Raw genomic sequence first — 19,916 nt, forward strand, 5'->3', positions numbered from 1 at the left:
ACTTAACGGAGATTAATTAAGAGAGGACAAAATTACCAACTTCAAAAAAATAGTTTTCTACAGTTAAATCGTGATTATGATTAAACCTACATTGTATATTAAATTAATAAAAAAACAAATAAAATGAAAGACAAATAACATAAAAAAGCAGGCGACAAATGATAGGGCATGCGTCCGACAAAGCAAGTTATGGAAGACAAAATATTAGAAAGACAAAGCAAATAAGTGACACACATCCCAACGAAACAAACATTTTGTTACATCGAGTTTTCTTCTATTCAATCTCAAGAGACAAAACCTACCGTTTTTCTCTTTTTTGTTTTTCTTTTCCTTCTAAACTTCTTTTGGATCATCTTTCTGCAATCTGCCATAACAACAGTAAAACTGTTGAATGGAAGTTTAATTTAATCACTTCATTAAGAAATATTACATGAACTTTTTATTATTTTTTCTTTCAATGAAATTTTAGCCACACGGTTTTTAATTGGGTTAATTCGATTCTCAAATATTCAAATCTACAATTTTTATCTTTAAAAAAATGCAATTACATTGAGTTCTCATATATCAAAACTGTAAAATTTTAATTACTTTATCACTTGGTAATGTTAAGAATTAAATTTTAAATTTAATTTAATCTTACAAAATTAAAATTAATGTGTAAAATAAAATTTTAATCTAACTATTTATTGGTACATTAAACAGATACATATAAATCTTGTCAACAGAACTAAACATTTATAATATATAAAATATTTAACTAGCATAATTAAAACATGACACTAAAATCATTGCAAAAATATTTGAAATATCTGATTACCATGAAAAAATAAAGCAATAAATTAGCAATACTAAAAAACTAGAATTTTATTTAAAACTAAAATATAATTAGTGATTTAGAAAAAGTAAAAGCCAGACACACTTCTATTAGACCGCATTTGATCATGTTATTTTTTTCTCTTAATATCAGACTGAATCTCAAAACAAGGAACAACTTTTAGTGTGTGAAGGAACCTGAAATTTCAGATGTAATGGCTTGAAGCATGTGGATAAACTGCATTTGGAAACCTAAATCACACCCTTTTTTTGCAGTGATTCTAGTAATTGTCATTTAAAGCTTGGTACTAGAGATTAAAAGAATATTAATTTCTCAAAAAATTAGATATAAAGTTAGCTATGAAAATTAATTACTTTTTCTTAGCGTTTTTAATCCTTATCTATTAAGAAATGACCTTACTTTATAAAAATCAGTACCGAAATGCTTTGGAGTACAAAAAGAAGGATAAACTTAAAAAATGAAGGATTATCTGGATGGTGCCAAAAAGATAAGTATTTATAATATTTTTTGCTAAAATAATTATTACTTCAAATAGATGGAGAGTTTCTCATTGGATAGGAGTTTGCTTAACCTCTACTTTAAGTGTGACTGTGACTGATAGCTGCTTTCATTCTCAATATGCATATATTATACAATAATGATAGAAAACACTTTTTTTTATTGTATTTGAACATTATCTATTTGTCATTCTGTGATTAGTTTATAGTAGTGATTATGATTATTATTATTGATTGTGGAGTAATTTTGGACCAATCACAAAATGACACGTAAATGATATTTAAATGTTGTAAAAAAGATGTTGTTTAAGTATCATTATCTTATATTATATGGAAAAAAAAAATTTAACAACTTTCTTTTGACAACTTTTTAACAATACATATGGGGTAATTTGCGATTGGTCCGTTTCAAATATTTTTTTAAAATAAATTTAAACAGATCAATAAAATAGTGATACGTTGTAAAAAAAGTGTTAAAAAAATTGTTAAAATATCAATATCCATATTATATATAGTATTGGGATTTATTTGGATGAATTTATTAGTAAAATCTTCAAGGAGAAAAATACATAAAAAATTAGAAAATAATATAGCATAAAATATATGTGAAATTTTACAAAATTGCAGTGAGCGTGAGAGTGATATGACGCGTGATTCTTTAGAAATATAATAGAGTGATTGGCATTGAAAAAATTGTAACATGATTGGTGTGGCGGTGCCTCGGTCCAAAGTGGTTTGGCAACTATTTTTTCATGGAGGCTACTGTCTCAATTTCTACCATTATGTGGGCCATTTATCATTCTTATAATACACTCTCTGAAAATGAAAACCAAAAACATTAGGTTTTGCATTAGATTATTACAGATCAGTCCTTCTGCTGGTTAATTAGTGTAAGAGAAATTATGATATTACTGAAAATTATACAGTTGTAAACACCGTAAAAACCTAGAAGATGTGGACAAAATTCTAGTTGTAGACTGTTTCCTAATCATCACACGACTTACATACAAATGACTTGTTTATTTTTCTTTATCTTTCTTCCTTTTTGTATCACCTGCATATCACATCCATACTTCTTTCTCTATGTTATAGTTACCACGCTTTAAGCACTGTAGTGGTGATTACGATTTTATCGTGTTCTATACAGCTGTGGAAGTTATCACTTTTTTACGTTACAATTGATATTACAGTTGCATATGTTTTAAAAGCTTCACAGCTGTATTGCCAATTCGTCACGAATCACCAAACTTCCATTGCTGATGAGCTTAGACTGACATGCAAAATTGAAGTTAGGACTTGGACAAAGACACAAGATAACGTTACAGCTTACAGATAGTACGGCTTCTTCTGCTTCTGATGCATTCTGGCTATTTATAAAAGTAGATGATTAGTCACGAGCTCTGAGTCTGACCCAGGGTTTCTGTGACGAATCTGGAAACCATTTTTTGGATCATATTGTTTCCCATACCAAGAAACCAGTCATTAGTCTGTTTATCATTTTTTTTTTCAGATAAAACGCAAGACACTGCTTGTTCATAGTCTTTTATATAGCCTCAGAGGCTTTCACGGATGACAGACAGGAACCCTCTATTACAGTGTAAAGAATGTAAATATAACCATTTTCCTTTCTCCTTTCAGAAAGTAGAAACCTGATTTTTTTCTTCCTTCTTTTCACCTTTCGCTCATGTTCTCTTGGCCGTTTAACTTCTTAAATGCCGTACGTTTCCATTTTAATGAATGGAAGCTATATATATATATATATATATATATATATATATATATTAAGTATATAGGGTGTGCAGATGAACGTTCTTTTAGCTGCAAAACATATTCATGGTACTCTTTTCTTCTTAGATGGTTTAAATAATAAAGCAAATTTATAAAACTGTTTAGAAATGTTTGGACTTAGTGACTGTGGAATAACTTCAGCCTCCAATGTTTGATGTAGTTCTTGATCATCCATCTCTTTCAGATATAATCACTCGAACCATGATGTCTTTTTTTTTTTTGTAATGTATGTGTGATGAAAAGGAATTGGAGCCAAAGAGTCGTTTGCCTTTGTTCTTTTTGTAGAATTAAAAGAAGGCCCACTTCTTTTTCCATGGAAACTAAAGAACATTGTATCTTTAGGAATATAGGCTGCCTTTTTCTATTTTGTTCATGCTTTTACATGTAAAAGTTATGCAAATTAGAAGATATTTTGTTTAGGGCATTGAAGAACTTTTCCATAACCATATTTATCAACTATTTGGTTAACATGTATCTTGATTAAAGAAAAAGTAGGTTGGTTGGTGTAGTTTTCAGATTTCCTCCTTGTTTGTTGGGATGAATTTATCCACGTTGATGAAGGATATATACTGGATCTGAGATGGGTTTTGTGAGGGAGTTTTAGGGTTTTGAGTTGAAGAGTAATTGAATTTGAAAAGTGAAAGAATATATTTGCAGTCTTTGCCAAATGAAGAAGAGAAGAAACTTGGGTTACGTTTGTGCATCTCAGACATATGATTAATTGACTTTGTTTTGATGAAAGCATGCGCCATAGGGTTAATAACTGTGTCAGTGTCAGCTCAATGAAAAGCCTCAACTTGCCTCCCATGCATATCTCTCTGCAAAAGTTGTGTGGTCCTGTTTGCACTCAGTGGGTGTACGTTTCAAAAGATATCACAACATAATTGGTCCCTCACCTACCAGTACCTTTCCCTTCTCCGAAGTAGCTATCATACACATAGACATGACAATGCCCTTGGACAAGGCACCACAACTTTTAAGTCTCGCCATTACTTATCCGAAGTGGATTTCTCTGTTTGTCTTCTAAATCCCCTCCATGTGATGCCCTTACTGTTTCTGTTTTATCTCAATTTCTTCCTTTTTTACCTTTTCTTTTCATCTCTGACCCACCAACTATGAACATCCCATGCTCCAAAATATAGTAACTGCAAAAGAAAACAGATAATTCTGCCCAAGAAAACCGATCCAGTGAAAACATTACGGATGACATATCAATCAATGATTTTTTATATACAAAAATCATTCTGACCTTTTGTTTTTTTTGGTGAATCCAAAATCTCTGTCCATCTATTCTCCTGATAACTGTTATTTGAAAAATACAAAGATTATTTTAAGAAATTATCTTCAATTTGTTTCATTCATATATATAACTGCAGACTCTTGGGATTATTATGCAATTGGGTTGTCCAAAATTTGATTGATCAATGATTTTGAGGCTGTCATGTCCTTCTGAAACTTTTTATCTTAGATTCTAAGAATACGTTATAGTAGAAAACTTCTTTTGCATTAATATGTTAAGAGATGTAGATATTAGTTAACAAGACTTTTGCCCTTAATAAGAGCAACATTTTTTGTTTATGCTTGCTACATCCGTGGATCCCCATGTGATGTGTTCAGTGACAAACCTTTTGTAGTTGTCGATAAAGTGTAATCAGGCGTTTTAGAAGTGTGTAGGAATGGTCCCCTTCTGAGATTATTAACTGTGTTCGTTAGGTTAAGCCCTAATGCAAGCAATTTTTTTTTTTGTTGTTGTTAAATTAAGACCTAACAAATATAGAGAAAAATCTTTTGTACAGAAGTCGAGCCTCTTTCCTTTAATAACAAACTAAGAAAACTTACCCTCAACACTTTTACCTTTCAAGAACATTAAAGTAATTTGTTACAATTTTTATCAGTAAATGTGACAAAAGTTGATTAATTTCCCTCCGTTAAGTACTCAAGGTTTTGTGAGAACAGAATATCAGAATATAACAAAGGAAATGATTGCCCATTATGCCTGACCAAAAAATGATAAGACAAAGACTACCATACTTATTTGACCAGTTAGGATGTTTGCCACGTGTCAAACCATGTGCCATTGCTTTATCTTTCAGTGTGGCGTGGTAGTTGAATTCCGGCATCTTCCTTTTCCAAGCAGCAGACTCCAACTTCCACACTATTATGTGCAATTAAAGACAAAGCTCAATCGGAAATATAATTTGTTCAAGCTTGTTATTCAAAAGCACAGTGCAAACTTCATCCTTCTACCTTGTGGTGCATTCTTGGTATGAGAACAGGCACGTGTTCTTGTGAGTTTGCAGATACGATCAACGATATCTAGGGTTTGTATAAATATTAAATATTAAATAGTTGCATTATTTTTCCTGCAATTTTAATTACACCCTTCCTGACTATGATGCAGCCTTTTGCTGCAGTTTTCTTTATGTACATATCATAGATGCCTCTGCTTCTAATTTCTAAATGATTTTAGAGTTTTTTAATATACAACTGCATTTGATATGATTCTTTATGGTATTTTATATAAATGTTCTTTAATCCCCTCAAAATCACATCTATAGAAAGAGAACTATATGCAAACATCCGTTAGTTTTCTGCAAGTCATCTGTTCTTCATGCATCTACTTCCATTTCCGAAGGGAAAGAATATGGATTTCAAACAATATTTATATTTGATTTATTTAAAGCCTTTAAATCTGAGTAAATTTTATGGAATATCATCTTCTTCGTATTTCCTATTATTTTATTTCGTTTGTTTCCATGCAGATTCCTAGGATCGAGGGACAACCCGTAAATCCGCACAAGGGACTTAAAATTAGCAGTTTCATTGTTGATGGTACCATGGAACAGAATTTTGACAAGCATAAAGTGGAAGGACAAAACTCTGCACCTAGCTACCAACAATGAGATACATAAGATCATGATTAAGAGCCCAAAAGAAGTGGATTTTGCTTTAAAACAGGAGGGTGGTCATTCTCAATCAATTAGTGATCCTGAAAAGGCAAAGGCTCCATCTAGCTCAGCAGCACAATGGCCAAGATTGAAGGATCCAAGGATTGTTCGAGTATCTAGAGCCTTTGGAGGGAAAGACAGGCACAGCAAGGTTTGCACAATAAGAGGGTTAAGAGACAGACGGGTACGATTATCAGTACCAACTGCTATCCAACTCTATGATCTTCAAGATAGGCTAGGGCTCAGTCAACCAAGCAAGGTTGTTGATTGGTTGCTGAATGCTGCTAAGCATGAAATTGATGAACTTCCACCACTGCCAATTATTCCTTCAGTGAATAACTTCACCCTTGGTTATCCATCTGCTGTTACTTCTAATGAAGCTACAAACTCTCACTCTCACTCTCAGCCTAATGAACAACTTAATATAAACAACAGCATTCACTGGCAAGGTTCAGACCAAAATTCTTCATGGAAATTAAAGCGTAAAGAAGTTTCAGGAGAAATGATCAGCACTGACAAGGCAAGTTGGATAAATAGAAGTGAAGAGGATAAGCAAGGAAGCAATAATGAAGTGCCCAGCACACACGTTATGCCAAATAATCTCTTACCAAGGGTAAACCATCCTTCATTCCTGGGCCTGCTAAATACTATGCCACAAGGTTATCAGTGGGAAGCTTCCGCTAGTGATGTTTCTCATCCTCAGTTGGAAAACAATGGATTTTCAAACCAAACAGACATACACAACATTAACGTTGTACCTTTCCCAACATCAACATTGTCTTTATCAAGAGGGAATTCTCAAATTCTGCTATGTCCTCCAGGAGCGGCACAGTCATATTTCCCTTCACATTTTACAGCAATGGACATGGATCAGAGGCAAATCAACCACTATCAGATGTTGAGTTCAGGTTCTCAAAACCCATTGGCGAATTCTCTCAATCATTCTTTTAGCTTGGCTATGATGTCTCATAAACCCCTCCATTCACCCAACAGCAGCAAAAGCCCATCCCACAAAGACCAAGATTTCCCTTCCAAGTGATACACAAAAATACAAAGTTTATCTGCTCCTTCTCTCACAATATGCATGGATCATGAAGACTGTGAGAAAGCTTCTTCAATTACAACATAGACCACGTTACGGCGGGTTTGAATAATCGTTTTGTTCTTGAATGCGTGTTTGGATTTCCTTCTATTTCTTTCAGTTATAGGTAACCCTTAAATTTTCCCTTTTGTTTTTTGAGCTTATATATTGCATGAAATGGTCTTACATATGAATTTCTTTCTATGGGTATAATATAATATATAAGTGAGCTCTCCTATAAGCGATAATGAACAGCTTAAGAACTAAGAGAATACATATATTCTGCAGATCTTTAACTCTTGTATGCAGTAAGATATTTTTTCTTTACTTAGATTGTATTAAAGGAATTGGATTTTAGTTGGAGGGAAAGAAAAGAGAACACGAGTTCTTCTTTCACAATAAATAACTTCTGTCTGTTTAAAATTAAAGACATAAAGTAACACATTAAAGTAAATTTATAAAGCCTTAATCTTCTAATTTATTTTTATGAGAATTACATAAATCTCTCAATTTAAAAAGAATAAAAAGCTTATATATATATATAGTGATCCAAAACTATATATCCTTAGAGAACACATGCAAACCTTTAATCAAGTGGAATACCTTATGTCTTATTGTCCTATTATTCAGCCTTTTGTTTGTCTTGTTATTCCATGAGATGACATAAAACGAAAGAGTTCATGCGTGGTCGCCAGCGCAGCGATCTACCATAGGTTATTGTCTCAAAACCGTGAATACAACTATCCCCGCCAGTCACTAAAAGGTGACATGAAAATAACGTATCTCTAAAATTGCTGCACAAAAGCAAGGAAATTAAACAGGAGATTGGTCTGCATTATTAATTAGGGAATATTTTTATATTAATGACATTATGTAGGACTATGTACTTTAAAGAAAACTGAGCAAGAAAACAGAAGTTCAGAGTACTTACACCTTCTGTATACGTTGTCTCGGAATAAAGGTTAAGAGGTGTCTTCCAAAAAGGTCAAACTTGAAATGAAAGGATAAAGTATATTACTACAAAGAAAAAAGGCCATAAATCTTAAGAAGAAATTTAGATGGACACTATAAAGATTTTCTACCCCTATTTCATACCTAATAAAACTTAATACTTTTAATTTTTATTTATTGTTTTCAAACTATTTTACATTTTAAAATAAAATATACTTTTATTAGTGTTACATATAGGTGTAATAGAAATGAAGGTGTCCATGTATCGTCACCCAAATATTAATCGGAGGATAAAAGAAAAGCAATGCAACTATTAAAAGTGTGTTGTTTTAAACTATCTATTGATCCTTATATTTATTAATGAATTTCAAATGGGTCATAGTTTTTTTTTTTGGGTTTCAATTGGATCCTTAAATTTGTAAAATTGAATCAATTAAGTGTTTTTTGTTAAATTTTCACAAACAACGTGTAATGATAATGAATGTATTAAGGTGAATATTTTATTACGTGAAAATAATTAAATTATGACATGAAATTTAGTAAAGTAAAAAAAAAAGAAAAAAAATAGAAAAACTATGGAAGCAATAACATTCTTATTCTGAAAATGTTTCAAAAAAAATCCTAGAAACTTTATTCGAGTATCTCATCCTTCATTAACCTCATCAGCCATTAATAGTTATGATCAACCTTTCTTTATGAATTAACACCATGAAAACCTTTAGAAGAAACCAAATCGCACAAACCCAAATTGCAACACAAAACACGAACCACCAACCACACAATCAACACACGACCATCAATGCACTTGTTGTCTCTTCCATAATAATCCCATAATAATCACTGTAACCTCTGTATAATCATTGTAACCTCTTATAGAACAAAACTTCAAAATCGTGAATCCTAAATTGCGCCTTCATCTTGCTCTGCGAAAGAAGAAAAATATTAAGCAAAAGAGAACCAAATCTTAAAAACTTATAAAGCAACAGTTGAGTGAGTAGAAGTGGAGAATTGATTAAAAACTTCATAATAAAAATCTTTTATACTAGCTTTGATAAATTATATTTGAGACGTCGTTGTTCCTAAATCACCCAGAAGAACATTTATGTTTCCTTAAAGCCGATGCTTTCCTTCAACATTTCTTGGCCTCCAAACATAAAATAAAAATCAAGCGCCAATAGTCCAACACATTGATTTAATTTCAGAAGAAAAACAACTTTGAGTTTTTGCAAAGCCTCGGGAATCGCAGAAAAGCCTTTCCAGAGGTATACTGATTCTTAACTTTTCTGGCCAACACCTAAAATATAAAAACAAAGAATTTAAAAAAAAAAAAAGAAAAAAGAAAACATAAAGCAAGCACAAAACCTTGTAAGTGATCGAATACAAACCCCGACGCTCTTTAGGACGTTGACGGTGTCGTAGATCCGGCGTCTCTCAACACCTAATCGCGATGCGACGCCATCGAGACCAATTAAGCGGCGCCATCTCTGTTGTATAGCCTGAGAAAACTACAAGATGAAGAAGCGCGTAAGAAGTAAGAGATGAAATTGAATTGGAAAGAAGCGATTGAGAGAGATAGTGAGAAAGAGAATTGGTGCACAATAAGCCGAGCGATTTCTCTCAATTCGACTTCCACCTCTTCACTTGGGCCTCCTTCCTCGACTCATTCCACCACACCCACGCCACGTTCCACTCGATAAGCTTCAGTGGTTAGAGGGGAGTAACTGTTTGTCTGTTTGTTAGTGGCAACGCCGACAATCTCCGCGGCGAGATGCTCGACCTCCAGCACGCCGTTGCCTTCCTCAAGCGCACCAAGATCCACGCCTTCACTGACTCTTCTGTTACTGTCGGCTCCGATCTCTGCATCGTCACTCTCCTGACCAATTAAATTTTACCATCTCATAATTTAAATAAAAATTCCACGTGTGAACCATGTCATTAGAAATTAAAGCCGTTTAGGTTAATTAGTTCAATTTTACAAATTTATAAACTTAATCAAGATGAACTAAAGAGGATTTAAACCAAGACTGTTATGCAAATTTATATATTTATATTGAAAAGAAAAGAAAATATTAAATGATTGAAAGTTAATGTCATCATATCATATAAATATATAAGTGAGTGTAGTTTAAAGAGATTGAATTAGATTTTAAATTTATTTTTTTCAAATATATAAAAAAATAATACTTATTATATATTTTTTAAATGTTTTAAATTAAAAATAATATTAAACTCTTATTTAAATTTAACTTGTATATATTTGTTATATGGAATTTACAATAAAAATCTCTTCTTTTTCCCTTACTAATAACAAAACTTGAGCTTAATTTAGTCAGATTTAAATCTCTATTAAATTTTTCTTCTTGAAAAGCCACAAACACCATACAGCAACATGTTACACAAAAAAATACAAAGTTCAAAATTGTTTGGAAGAACAAATGAGTTAAAATTATATTGTTTACCTGAGCATTAAAGTAACACCTACGCAACCAACCATGATGAAACAGAATACCAAACAAGTAGATCGAGGACAAGGGAAAAATCAAGTTATCACAAAATTATAGGATGGTTAAAATAGAAAACACATACAATATATGAGGAGAGTCGTGGCCTTTCACTAGTATAAAAATCATATTTTATGACGTACAAAAACGAGTTATGACGTACATAGCTCGTTTTTGTATGTTATAAAATATGATTTTTTACTGGTGGCTTTACAGGAAGTGACAGATGCCGAGGATAATTTGTTAATTTTGAATGGTCGACGATTACCAAGGGCTCATCAACCAAATGAACTTGAGGCTCGGGCTCTTCAACCACGTTTTGTGGCTCCTGGATCAAACGCATCTGGACGTGCGATTGCTCGTTTGGCTCGACCAAATGCACTGCCTCTTCGACCTGGATCAATGGCTCCTGGACCAAGTGCATCGGTGGCCCCTTGACCAAATGCACCGGTGGTTCCTCGACCTGGATCACCTCCTCGACCAAAAAGGAAACGACCTTCTTTTCCATCCTCCTCCACCAACACTCCCGTCTCGTCCTCCGCCCTCCCCAACACTCCCGCCTCGTCCTCCGCCCCCTCCAACAGCCCCGCCTCCTCCTCCACCTCCCCTTCCAACTTTTTTTCGTGATACTTACCCATGTCCTTAACATGTCATTTGCATGTTAAGGAATTATCTTATAAAATTGTAGGGTATAGGAGCAGAAGGATGTGTATTACCTGATAATCTGATAATGGACGATAGAAAGAGGTTGAGAACACTAACTCTAAGAACATCACTTAGGGAAAGAACAATAAGGAACTGCGAAAGCTCTTTACAATTCTGTCAACTTGGTGACATTAGGGGCGACTGACGATTGAATGACTATTGCATGAGCGTGGACTGAGGAGCAGCATCAATGTTGGGGGCGGTGGCTGAGGGCGCGGTGGTGGTGGCGGAGCACAGGAGGCGTCGGAGCCACGCGGAGCGTGAGGTCCACGCGGTGGTGGTGGCGGAGCGCGTCCACGCGGTGTCGAAGGCCCAGCGTGAGGTCCACGCGGTGACTGAAGGAAAGCGTGTCGCGGTGACGGAGGGAAACGTGTCGTGGTGACGGAGGGAAATTGTGTCGTGGTGACGCGTGAGGTCCACGCGGTGGTGGTGGCGGAGCGCGTCCACGCGGTGCCGAAGGCCCAGCGTGCGGTCCATGCGGTGATTGAAGGAAAGCGTGTCGCGGTGACGGAGGATAATTTGTTAATTTTGAATGGTCGACAATATGTACGTACAAAACTATGTACGTACATAGCTCGTTTTTGTACGTCATAAAATATGATTTTTGTACTGTTTCTAAAAAGAAATTACGATGAAAATGCTCGTTTATACTTGCACTCCATACTTTATGTTAATTATATACCTCCTTTGAAGATTTCAATAATAATTAAATTTATAATTGTTGGACCTTAGACATATATATTAATTTATTCTCAACTAATTTGGCAAGGCCAGTGGCTTGAGAATGGTAAGTTATCGCCAAATATCAGGTTGAAGATCTCATAGAAAACAATTAAGGATATATAATGTCAGGATAAATCAATAATACATTTGCAGAGTTTTAAAAACAAGTTTGGTACTTAGTGCCATGTTGTTGTAGCTTGAGAAGGGTAAGGGACTGATATTTGGCCTCTAGACCATTCTGACAATTTTCATGTTATTCCATATCGGTTTGGATGGTAAAAAGACAATCCTGAATTGCATGAAGGGTTTCTTCCAGGTTCTGGATTGCGTTGGGAGGCATGGAGAAAATAATGAAAACATCAATATTAGGTTTTCACCAAGATATAAGAGTTTGGAAGGAAGATTTATGTATTAAAATTGTTATATATTTCATTGATTAATGATACAATCCTATATAGAAATGATTTTGGGTAAAAAAATGTTATAGATTTAGGGATGACAAAAACGATCAACTCAACTCGTTTAAATCTAATTCGATTTTGATTCGTAAAAAATGGGTCAAACAAGGCTAGTTCACCACTTAAAAACAAGTTAACTTTTACAACTTGACTCGTCAAATTGTCAAGTTGTCAAGTTGTTTAGTCGATTTTTGTTTTTTTTTTCTAATTGTCATCGAAAATGTGATTTCACATGAGAATGAACTGAAAAAAAATTATTTTTTACATGAAAATGGGTAGATGATGGACTTTCAAGCTAATTCCAAGTAGAAATGAGTTATCATCTGAATTGTTTCAAATCTTGACCGAGTTATATTAAGTCTCAGTCTGGTTGTATTAAACATCAGCCAAGCTATGTTAATACGAAGTGTCGCAACACAGGTTTTAATTTTCTTAATGAAATCAGGTTGATGAGGTTGGTAAGTTGACCTGACTAACCTGTAGGTTGATCTACCGAGTAATCAAGTTTGGCGAACAGGGTTGACTCGGACTCTCTAATTGAAAATGTTATATTAACTTCTTGTTTTTGGCCGGATTAATAGGTTAGCCTACCGAACTTGGTATTTTTTTTACCATTCTTACCTAGAATATTAAAAGAAAAAAAAAACAAAACAACGTAATTATAGAATAGACTTGTTGAATAAAATTCTTATTTATTAGGATATCTTATGTTGTTTCTTAGGTTTGGTGGTTGAATTAGTCCATGTTATATTAAAGAACTTCAGGAAGTATAACTTTTTGTATTTATTAAGATTTAATCATGCAGATAATTATCACTCCTTTTCACATTAAAAGTAAAGCACATGTACAGATATATATAGATACATAAAATTACTTGAGATATCTTGTCATCAAGGTTATCAAATTCGAGAGTTTACGTAAACTCGTGAGAGTCGAGTAAACTCAACTCGTAAACTCGTAAGAGTTTACTTCAGATGAAAATAAAATTTATATAAATAATATCTTAATTCAAATAAGTCTACAAAATTATATAACTTTAAATAAATAAATTTATAGTTATATTGTTCATAAAAAAAATATTATAAAACATAAATACTTGAATTATTGTCATTAATTTTGATGCATTTCATTAAATATATAACTTTCAGGCTCACATAATCGTTCCAAACTCACGATTCTAAACTATCCTACCAATTTCATAGTCGATTCTACTGCAAAAAGTGAATTTATTTCCGAGTTAACTCAGAAATCATATTAGAAACATAAATTCGTACAAATTTACGAGTTAATTTGAGAATTTAATAAGGATACTTGTCATGTTTAAAACTTATAAAACATTAAGGTAATATTTAGTGGGCGTTCGATCAAATTTTTTCCTTCAACCCATCAAACCGGATTTTACTTTCCAGAACACATTTGACCAATTCTGAAAACTTTTTCTGGAAGATACCACCCCTGTCTCAAATTAGAATTTTCAGAAACGTATGATGAGGTGTGAGAAGAAATTTGATGGGATGCAGGAAGAAAAAGCCATATTTAAGGCAAACATTTGGTGTTGGGCTCATTATATTAAGACTTAGCTGGACTGATTTCTATGAAAACAATTTGCTATTTTACACCTCTGATTCTTTTCATTTTACTCAGAACACGTTTCCTATTTTATTTTTGACTAATAAAAGTGTCATTTTCATAAAAGTTATCAATGTTTTATAGTTCAATTTAAATTTCTTTTTGATAATACAAAATTATCAAACAATAAAAATAATATTAAATAAAGATACTTAATTTTTTTTTATCAATTATAATTTTAACTTTATCTCGTATTGATTATTAAATTACATGATTTCATATTTAAAAGGAAATATTTGTATACTTTTTTATAACTAATTTTATATTTATAATTTTAATTCGATCTCACATTCATATATACATTGCACAATATGAAATAATTAAATATAATAATATAACCTTTAATTAAGAAAAGTATATAACTTTTTCATAGTTATTGTCATATTCACAATTTTAATTTTATCTCATGATTTAATATTAAACAGTTATATGAATTTCAATTCAAAATCTGAAAGAAACTTCTCGATTGAAAAAACATAAAATAAAGATAAACACTGGTTAAGGAAAGAAAAAAAGAGAGAGAAGGTTGAATGAACAAGGATAAAAAAAACTGCAGGAGACAACCATTCAAAGTTTACTTTGTAAAAAAAAAAATCCCTTTTTATTGTTAACACACTAGAAAACAGAGTGACTATTCAGGAAAAGCATATAGTAGAATTACATATATTTTACAATGAGCATTAAATTGAATTAGGATGATTTTCAAATTTTTATTACCTCGGATGTCATTTAAGTCTAATAAATATTAAAACAAAATTAAGTTTACAAAGAGTAAAATGATAAGGAAATATATATATATATATATATATATATATATATATATATATATATATATATATATATATATATATNTATATATATATATATATATATATATATATATATATACAGAAGAAAATTAATATATTTTTTTATATTTCCTCTTTTTCTTTCAGTTCATTTTTTCTTATATCAAAATGTAGACTCATCAGTTCTTTTTTATTTTTACATTATTTGTTTCATTTTCGAGAAAAAAAAATACATGAATATATTGTTTTTATTTATTCTTGAAAAAAGAAATATAATCTTTTCTTAATCCATTAGACATTGAGTTTCATAGTATAAAATTTTTAATATTTGAGTTTTTACTATTTCACGCACAAAAATGTATTCTTTTATATTTATGAAAAATATTTGAATATAAAAATTTGAATAATTATATTTTATCAAAATTTCTTAAATACCAATCAATTAGTCATAGATTTGAATACTAATTTATAAATTTAAAATTATTAGTATCTAAAGTAGTTTTATTATAAATAAAAAATTTATAATTAAATTGTAAATTAGATTCTAAATTTAATTATTAATATTATCTATTAATTCTTTTAATACAAAATTACTATCTAAATTATTTATTGTATTAATTAATTTTTTTATTACTAAAATTAATTATTATTTAAGAATTTTTTTGCTGTGTATGTAATTGATTTATTAATAATTCTTATTTTTAAAGTATCTTTATATGAGAATTTCTTCGACGAAAATAAAATAAAATTTTAACTGTTGTACAACTTTTAAATGTGGTTTATTTATAATAATAGTTATTCCTAAATAGTTCTAATTAAAAATAAATTTAAAAAAATCAAATAAAAAATAAACTATTTTTTAAATATATAATTTCTTTTAACTATAATTATATATTTATATTTTATTATAACATTTAAAATAATATATATATATATATATATATATATTTATTATGATAAATATATTAATTTTTTAGTGTTATAGTTTACCTATAAATATGTATTTTTAAAAGTTGTGTAACATACTTAAAAGTGTGAAAACATTATGTTGTTTACGTATTTATGGAAGTTATTTGTGACTAAAATTATAGTAAAAAAACTAAAAATTGCAGTTGAGAAATGGCTTCACTAGGACTAATTTCTGATTTTGAATTGGAAAACAAAAGTCATTTGGGTTATAAAGGAAAGGGTCACTTTATGAAATTATTTGGAGAGTGGGATATTTATATAAATTTTTAATTAAAGAAGTATGTTTTTCAAAATAGAAGTCCCAACAATATCATATTAGATGTAAAAAGTCATAAGATAGAATATATTTATCATCAATTTTTCGTAAGCATGGCGAGAGATGAGAAATAGGTTCTTTTTTCCTCAACTGAAACGACGTCGTTGCATGGAAAATATTTATGATTATGTTTTGGGTACCCCCAATTAAGGTTGAGTTAATAGGAGGGTTCAAATCTCGAAACCTCATCGTGTCCGTGTCCTTAATTCTGCTTCCAAACTTCCAACTCCTTCTGCTTCTAATGGTAGCAGTGTAGTGTATTTCGATCCAAGGGTTTCCCAGGGTTTAACCTCAACCAAACCCTAAACCCTAAATTTCCCAATTTCTTCCATCTATATTTCTCTCTCTCTCTCTGTGTCTCATAATTGCTGACCTCTCTCGTTTGTGCTCTTAGATCCAATCCCCACCCTCTTATCACTGGTAAGATTTTCCGCTGTTTTCCTTTTTCTTTTTAATTCTCATTTATGGTGAATATTTATTTCCGATTCCTCCTCCCTTTTTATTGGAGGAGTTAGGGTTTTTGCTTAGCTATTAAATATTGTTAGTGGGAAACGCCGAAATTGTGATCTTGGCATTCAACTCAAGTTCTGTGTAATCTGAGACTCGTTTTTTTCAATTGCGATTCTTTTCAGAAGTGATTGGCGTTGTTCGGGGTGTGATTCTTGGGGGGATTTGGGATGCTGAATTATAGTGATTTGGGGAATGTGTATTGTTGGGTTTTCAAGTGATATGAAGTGCTGAATATGAGCAATGGCGGTGGGAAGACTGGAAGACAGCTTGAGCAGCCTGGCCCATGGAGGAGGAGGAAAGTGGGTGATGGGGATGACTTTGCCAGGGCAATTGCGAAGATTGCGGTAGCGCAGGTGTGCGAAAGCGAGGGGTTTCAGGCTTTTCAGCAGTCGGCTCTTGAGGCATTGTCTGACGTTGTGGCTCGGTACATTTTTAACGTTGGGAAATCGGCACATTGCCATGCTAATCTTGCAGGAAGAACTGAATGCCATGCTTTTGATGTCATTCAAGGGTTGGAAGATATGGGATCAGTCCAGGGATTTGCAGGTGCTTCTGAGGTGGATCATTGCCTTGAAAGTTCAGGTGTTATTAGGGAAATTTTTCATTTTGTTAACGAGGGTGAACCGGTTGTGTTTGCGCATCCCATTCCTCGGTTTCCAGTTGTGAAGGAACGGGTGCTTAATCCAAGCTTTTTGCAAAAAGGAGAAGAACCTCCCGGCGATCATATTCCTGCTTGGTTGCCTGCCTTCCCTGATCCGCAAAATTATTCACAGCCACCAGTGGTGAATGGAAGGGGCACAGAACCTCGTGCAGTAAAATTTGAGCAAGAAAGAGAGAACGGCAAGGGGGAGTGGCCTGTGTTGAATTTGAAGCAGCAGATGGTCTCAAATATGTTTGAAAAGTCTGCCTTGGACCCTGCAGATACTAAGGCAAAACGAATAGCAGCAGAAGGTAACCCATTCCTTGCTGCTCCTTTGAAAATTGAGGACAAGGAAATTGCATCTGTTCCCCCTGCAGCCAAGCTTTTCAATGATGTAGTTCTGGATTATCCTGTGGTTGAAAATTTCGTTGAAAATGAACCAATTTCAGCTTTGGAGACATTTGCTCCTGCAATTGAAGCAATGAAAAGCACATGCTGTGATTCTAAGGAAGGCCAGACAAAAAGTTTTGTGAATGAGAAGCCTATTGTGCGTTTTAAGATTGGGATCAAAAACAAATTATTAGGAAGGTCCATTGGTTTGATCCCACAAACAGAGGAGCATAACAAGACTTTGCCATGGTTTGCGATGGAAGATGAGAAGGATGACAGGAAAAGGAGGGCAGAGAAAATTCTAAGGGAATCCTTGGAAAACCCAGATCAGCTTGTTCAGTTGTAAACTAGATTTTTCTTTAACTAGAATCTGTATACTTGATCAGGAGAATGTCAGGATAGCTAGTTCTGGGATATTCAAATCTTGGTAACTGTCTGGTTAGGATGGATATTACTATTTTGCTCTGACATGTTCTCACTTTAACAATCTTTCAGGTATGTGCATGTCAATTGTTTGGTAGATCAATTTATGATTCTTTTTATTGAAGTCCTTTCGATCTGTATGATCTTATGCTAAATATAGCATACGAAAACATCTCAACTTCTGACTTGTGGCAGTTATTCTAAATTGTGTACTCTACCCTTTTACTTCGTAGTCAGTGCTACATCCACAGCTAAATTCCCACAAAAAATACAATCACATTCCTTTATGGTTAACTACAAACTGGCGGTGGCACCCTGCTGTTTCAAATCACGTGTTATAGCTAATAGTTCAGTGGACAATGCATAAGATTCGTTTAATAGTTACTCATATTTATCCTCTGCACATTGTCATTGTAGCATGTTCATGTATTAACAAGTAGTATCTCAGCTTCATGCCTAAAATGTACAGGGAGAACTATTTTTCTAGTATATAAGTGTTGTATTTTCCCTTTTTTCTTGTTAGCATTTTCTGTGTATCATCTTGAAAAGCTACAGTTTTTCTTGTACAAAGAGATTGACTTTTGCACTACCAATTTATCTGCATTTTACATATTTTAATCCATTTTTCCTTGTTTTAAATGTACAGTTATTCTTGCCCTAATGTATAGTTGCTAATTTTTTTTGGATTTGCTTTTAATACTGGACATCTGTAAACCCAGCAATACGGAGTACCGAGAATAACATAAATAAGGGTAAAGTAGATTATAAGCTTGAGATGAATAATTTGGCATACAATTCTACAAGGTACGAAGGTAGTCAGGTTAAAGTAGTTGCTATCAAGGAGGAATATGGCATGAATTTGCCTACGCAAGTTTGTATATTATCATGTGAAAATGTCGAGAAAGGCTTTCCACAAGTGAGAAAAAAGGATCAAACAGAAGATAGTTCAACTAAAATGGTACACGAGGACCCAGTAAAACATAGAGGAAATCATTAAAAACTACTTCTATCAGAGTGAGCTTATTGAAATTTGGTTCTTGTCAGAGCCCAATCACATTTTTTCTTCCTGTTGCTATCTAATGTTTTATCAAGCTCTCCTGGATCAGGCTGTCATAAAGTTGTTCTTAAACTGTAGAACTTTCGCGATGCAATTTTACTGGTATATTCGACTACTGCTTTATATTATGCAAGGATGTTTTTAATTTATTGTTCGGAAGCTTACTTTGTGCTACATATCTATGGCTTCTGATCACAGTTGTCATATGATATGGCCTTTTTCTTTCAATTTTTTATTAAAATATTTTCATTTCAGATAATTTGTGGATATGAAATTCATGCTGAGCTCCAATCCTTTGACTTAGATATGTAAATGCAGCTTGACGACATTCTAGATCGAAGCAATTTGCTTTTTTCAAGTGTCGTGCTAGTACTAAATTAAAATTTCAATTACCCCATTTGTTCGTACTAAGACTCATCTTTTTCCCCCATATCATTTGTGGAACAATGTTAACTGTCTATATGTAAGATCTTGTCTGTTGGATTGTTCGATCTAAATTGTGGAATTAAGGTTGGACATGAACAAACAACCCACATCTTCCCCTTGTTCTTTTTCCCACCACTTCTCATCTTTATAATTCCAAATACTTTTCTTAGAATATCTTGAAAATCTTGCTATTTGTTGTGGTATTATATCTTGTTTATATTTCTAAGATGTTTAATACATTTATTTTCTCAATTAATATTTTCTTTTAAGGTTGTAATAAT

General features: G+C 32.6%; 2 protein-coding genes across 3 annotated transcripts; both read left to right on the forward strand.

Annotated features, from left to right (window-relative positions):
* Positions 1-5,237: 5,237 nt before the first annotated feature.
* Positions 5,238-7,343, forward strand: LOC106758195 (transcription factor TCP17). 2 transcript variants are annotated; one of them, XM_014641144.2, is made up of 2 exons: positions 5,238-5,441; positions 5,883-7,343. In XM_014641144.2, exon 2 carries the CDS (start codon positions 5,950-5,952, stop codon positions 7,105-7,107), a length of 1,158 nt encoding a protein of 385 aa, XP_014496630.1. In that variant the 5' UTR covers positions 5,238-5,441; positions 5,883-5,949; the 3' UTR covers positions 7,108-7,343. The 2 variants fall into 2 exon arrangements, with proteins under 2 accessions (XP_014496630.1, XP_022635760.1); XM_022780039.1 differs by having other exon boundaries at positions 5,238-5,396.
* An 8,680-nt stretch (positions 7,344-16,023) lies between these two features.
* Positions 16,024-18,791, forward strand: LOC106759260 (transcription initiation factor TFIID subunit 8). Its single transcript, XM_022780178.1, has 2 exons — positions 16,024-16,093; positions 16,925-18,791. The coding sequence occupies exons 1-2, from the start codon at positions 16,024-16,026 to the stop codon at positions 18,073-18,075; spliced, it is 1,221 nt and encodes a 406-aa protein (XP_022635899.1). The 3' UTR covers positions 18,076-18,791.
* The last annotated feature ends 1,125 nt before the right edge of the window (positions 18,792-19,916 follow it).

Source organism: Vigna radiata, chromosome 4 (genome assembly GCF_000741045.1).
Source record: "Vigna radiata var. radiata cultivar VC1973A chromosome 4, Vradiata_ver6, whole genome shotgun sequence".
NCBI classification, from domain to species: domain Eukaryota; kingdom Viridiplantae; phylum Streptophyta; class Magnoliopsida; order Fabales; family Fabaceae; genus Vigna; species Vigna radiata.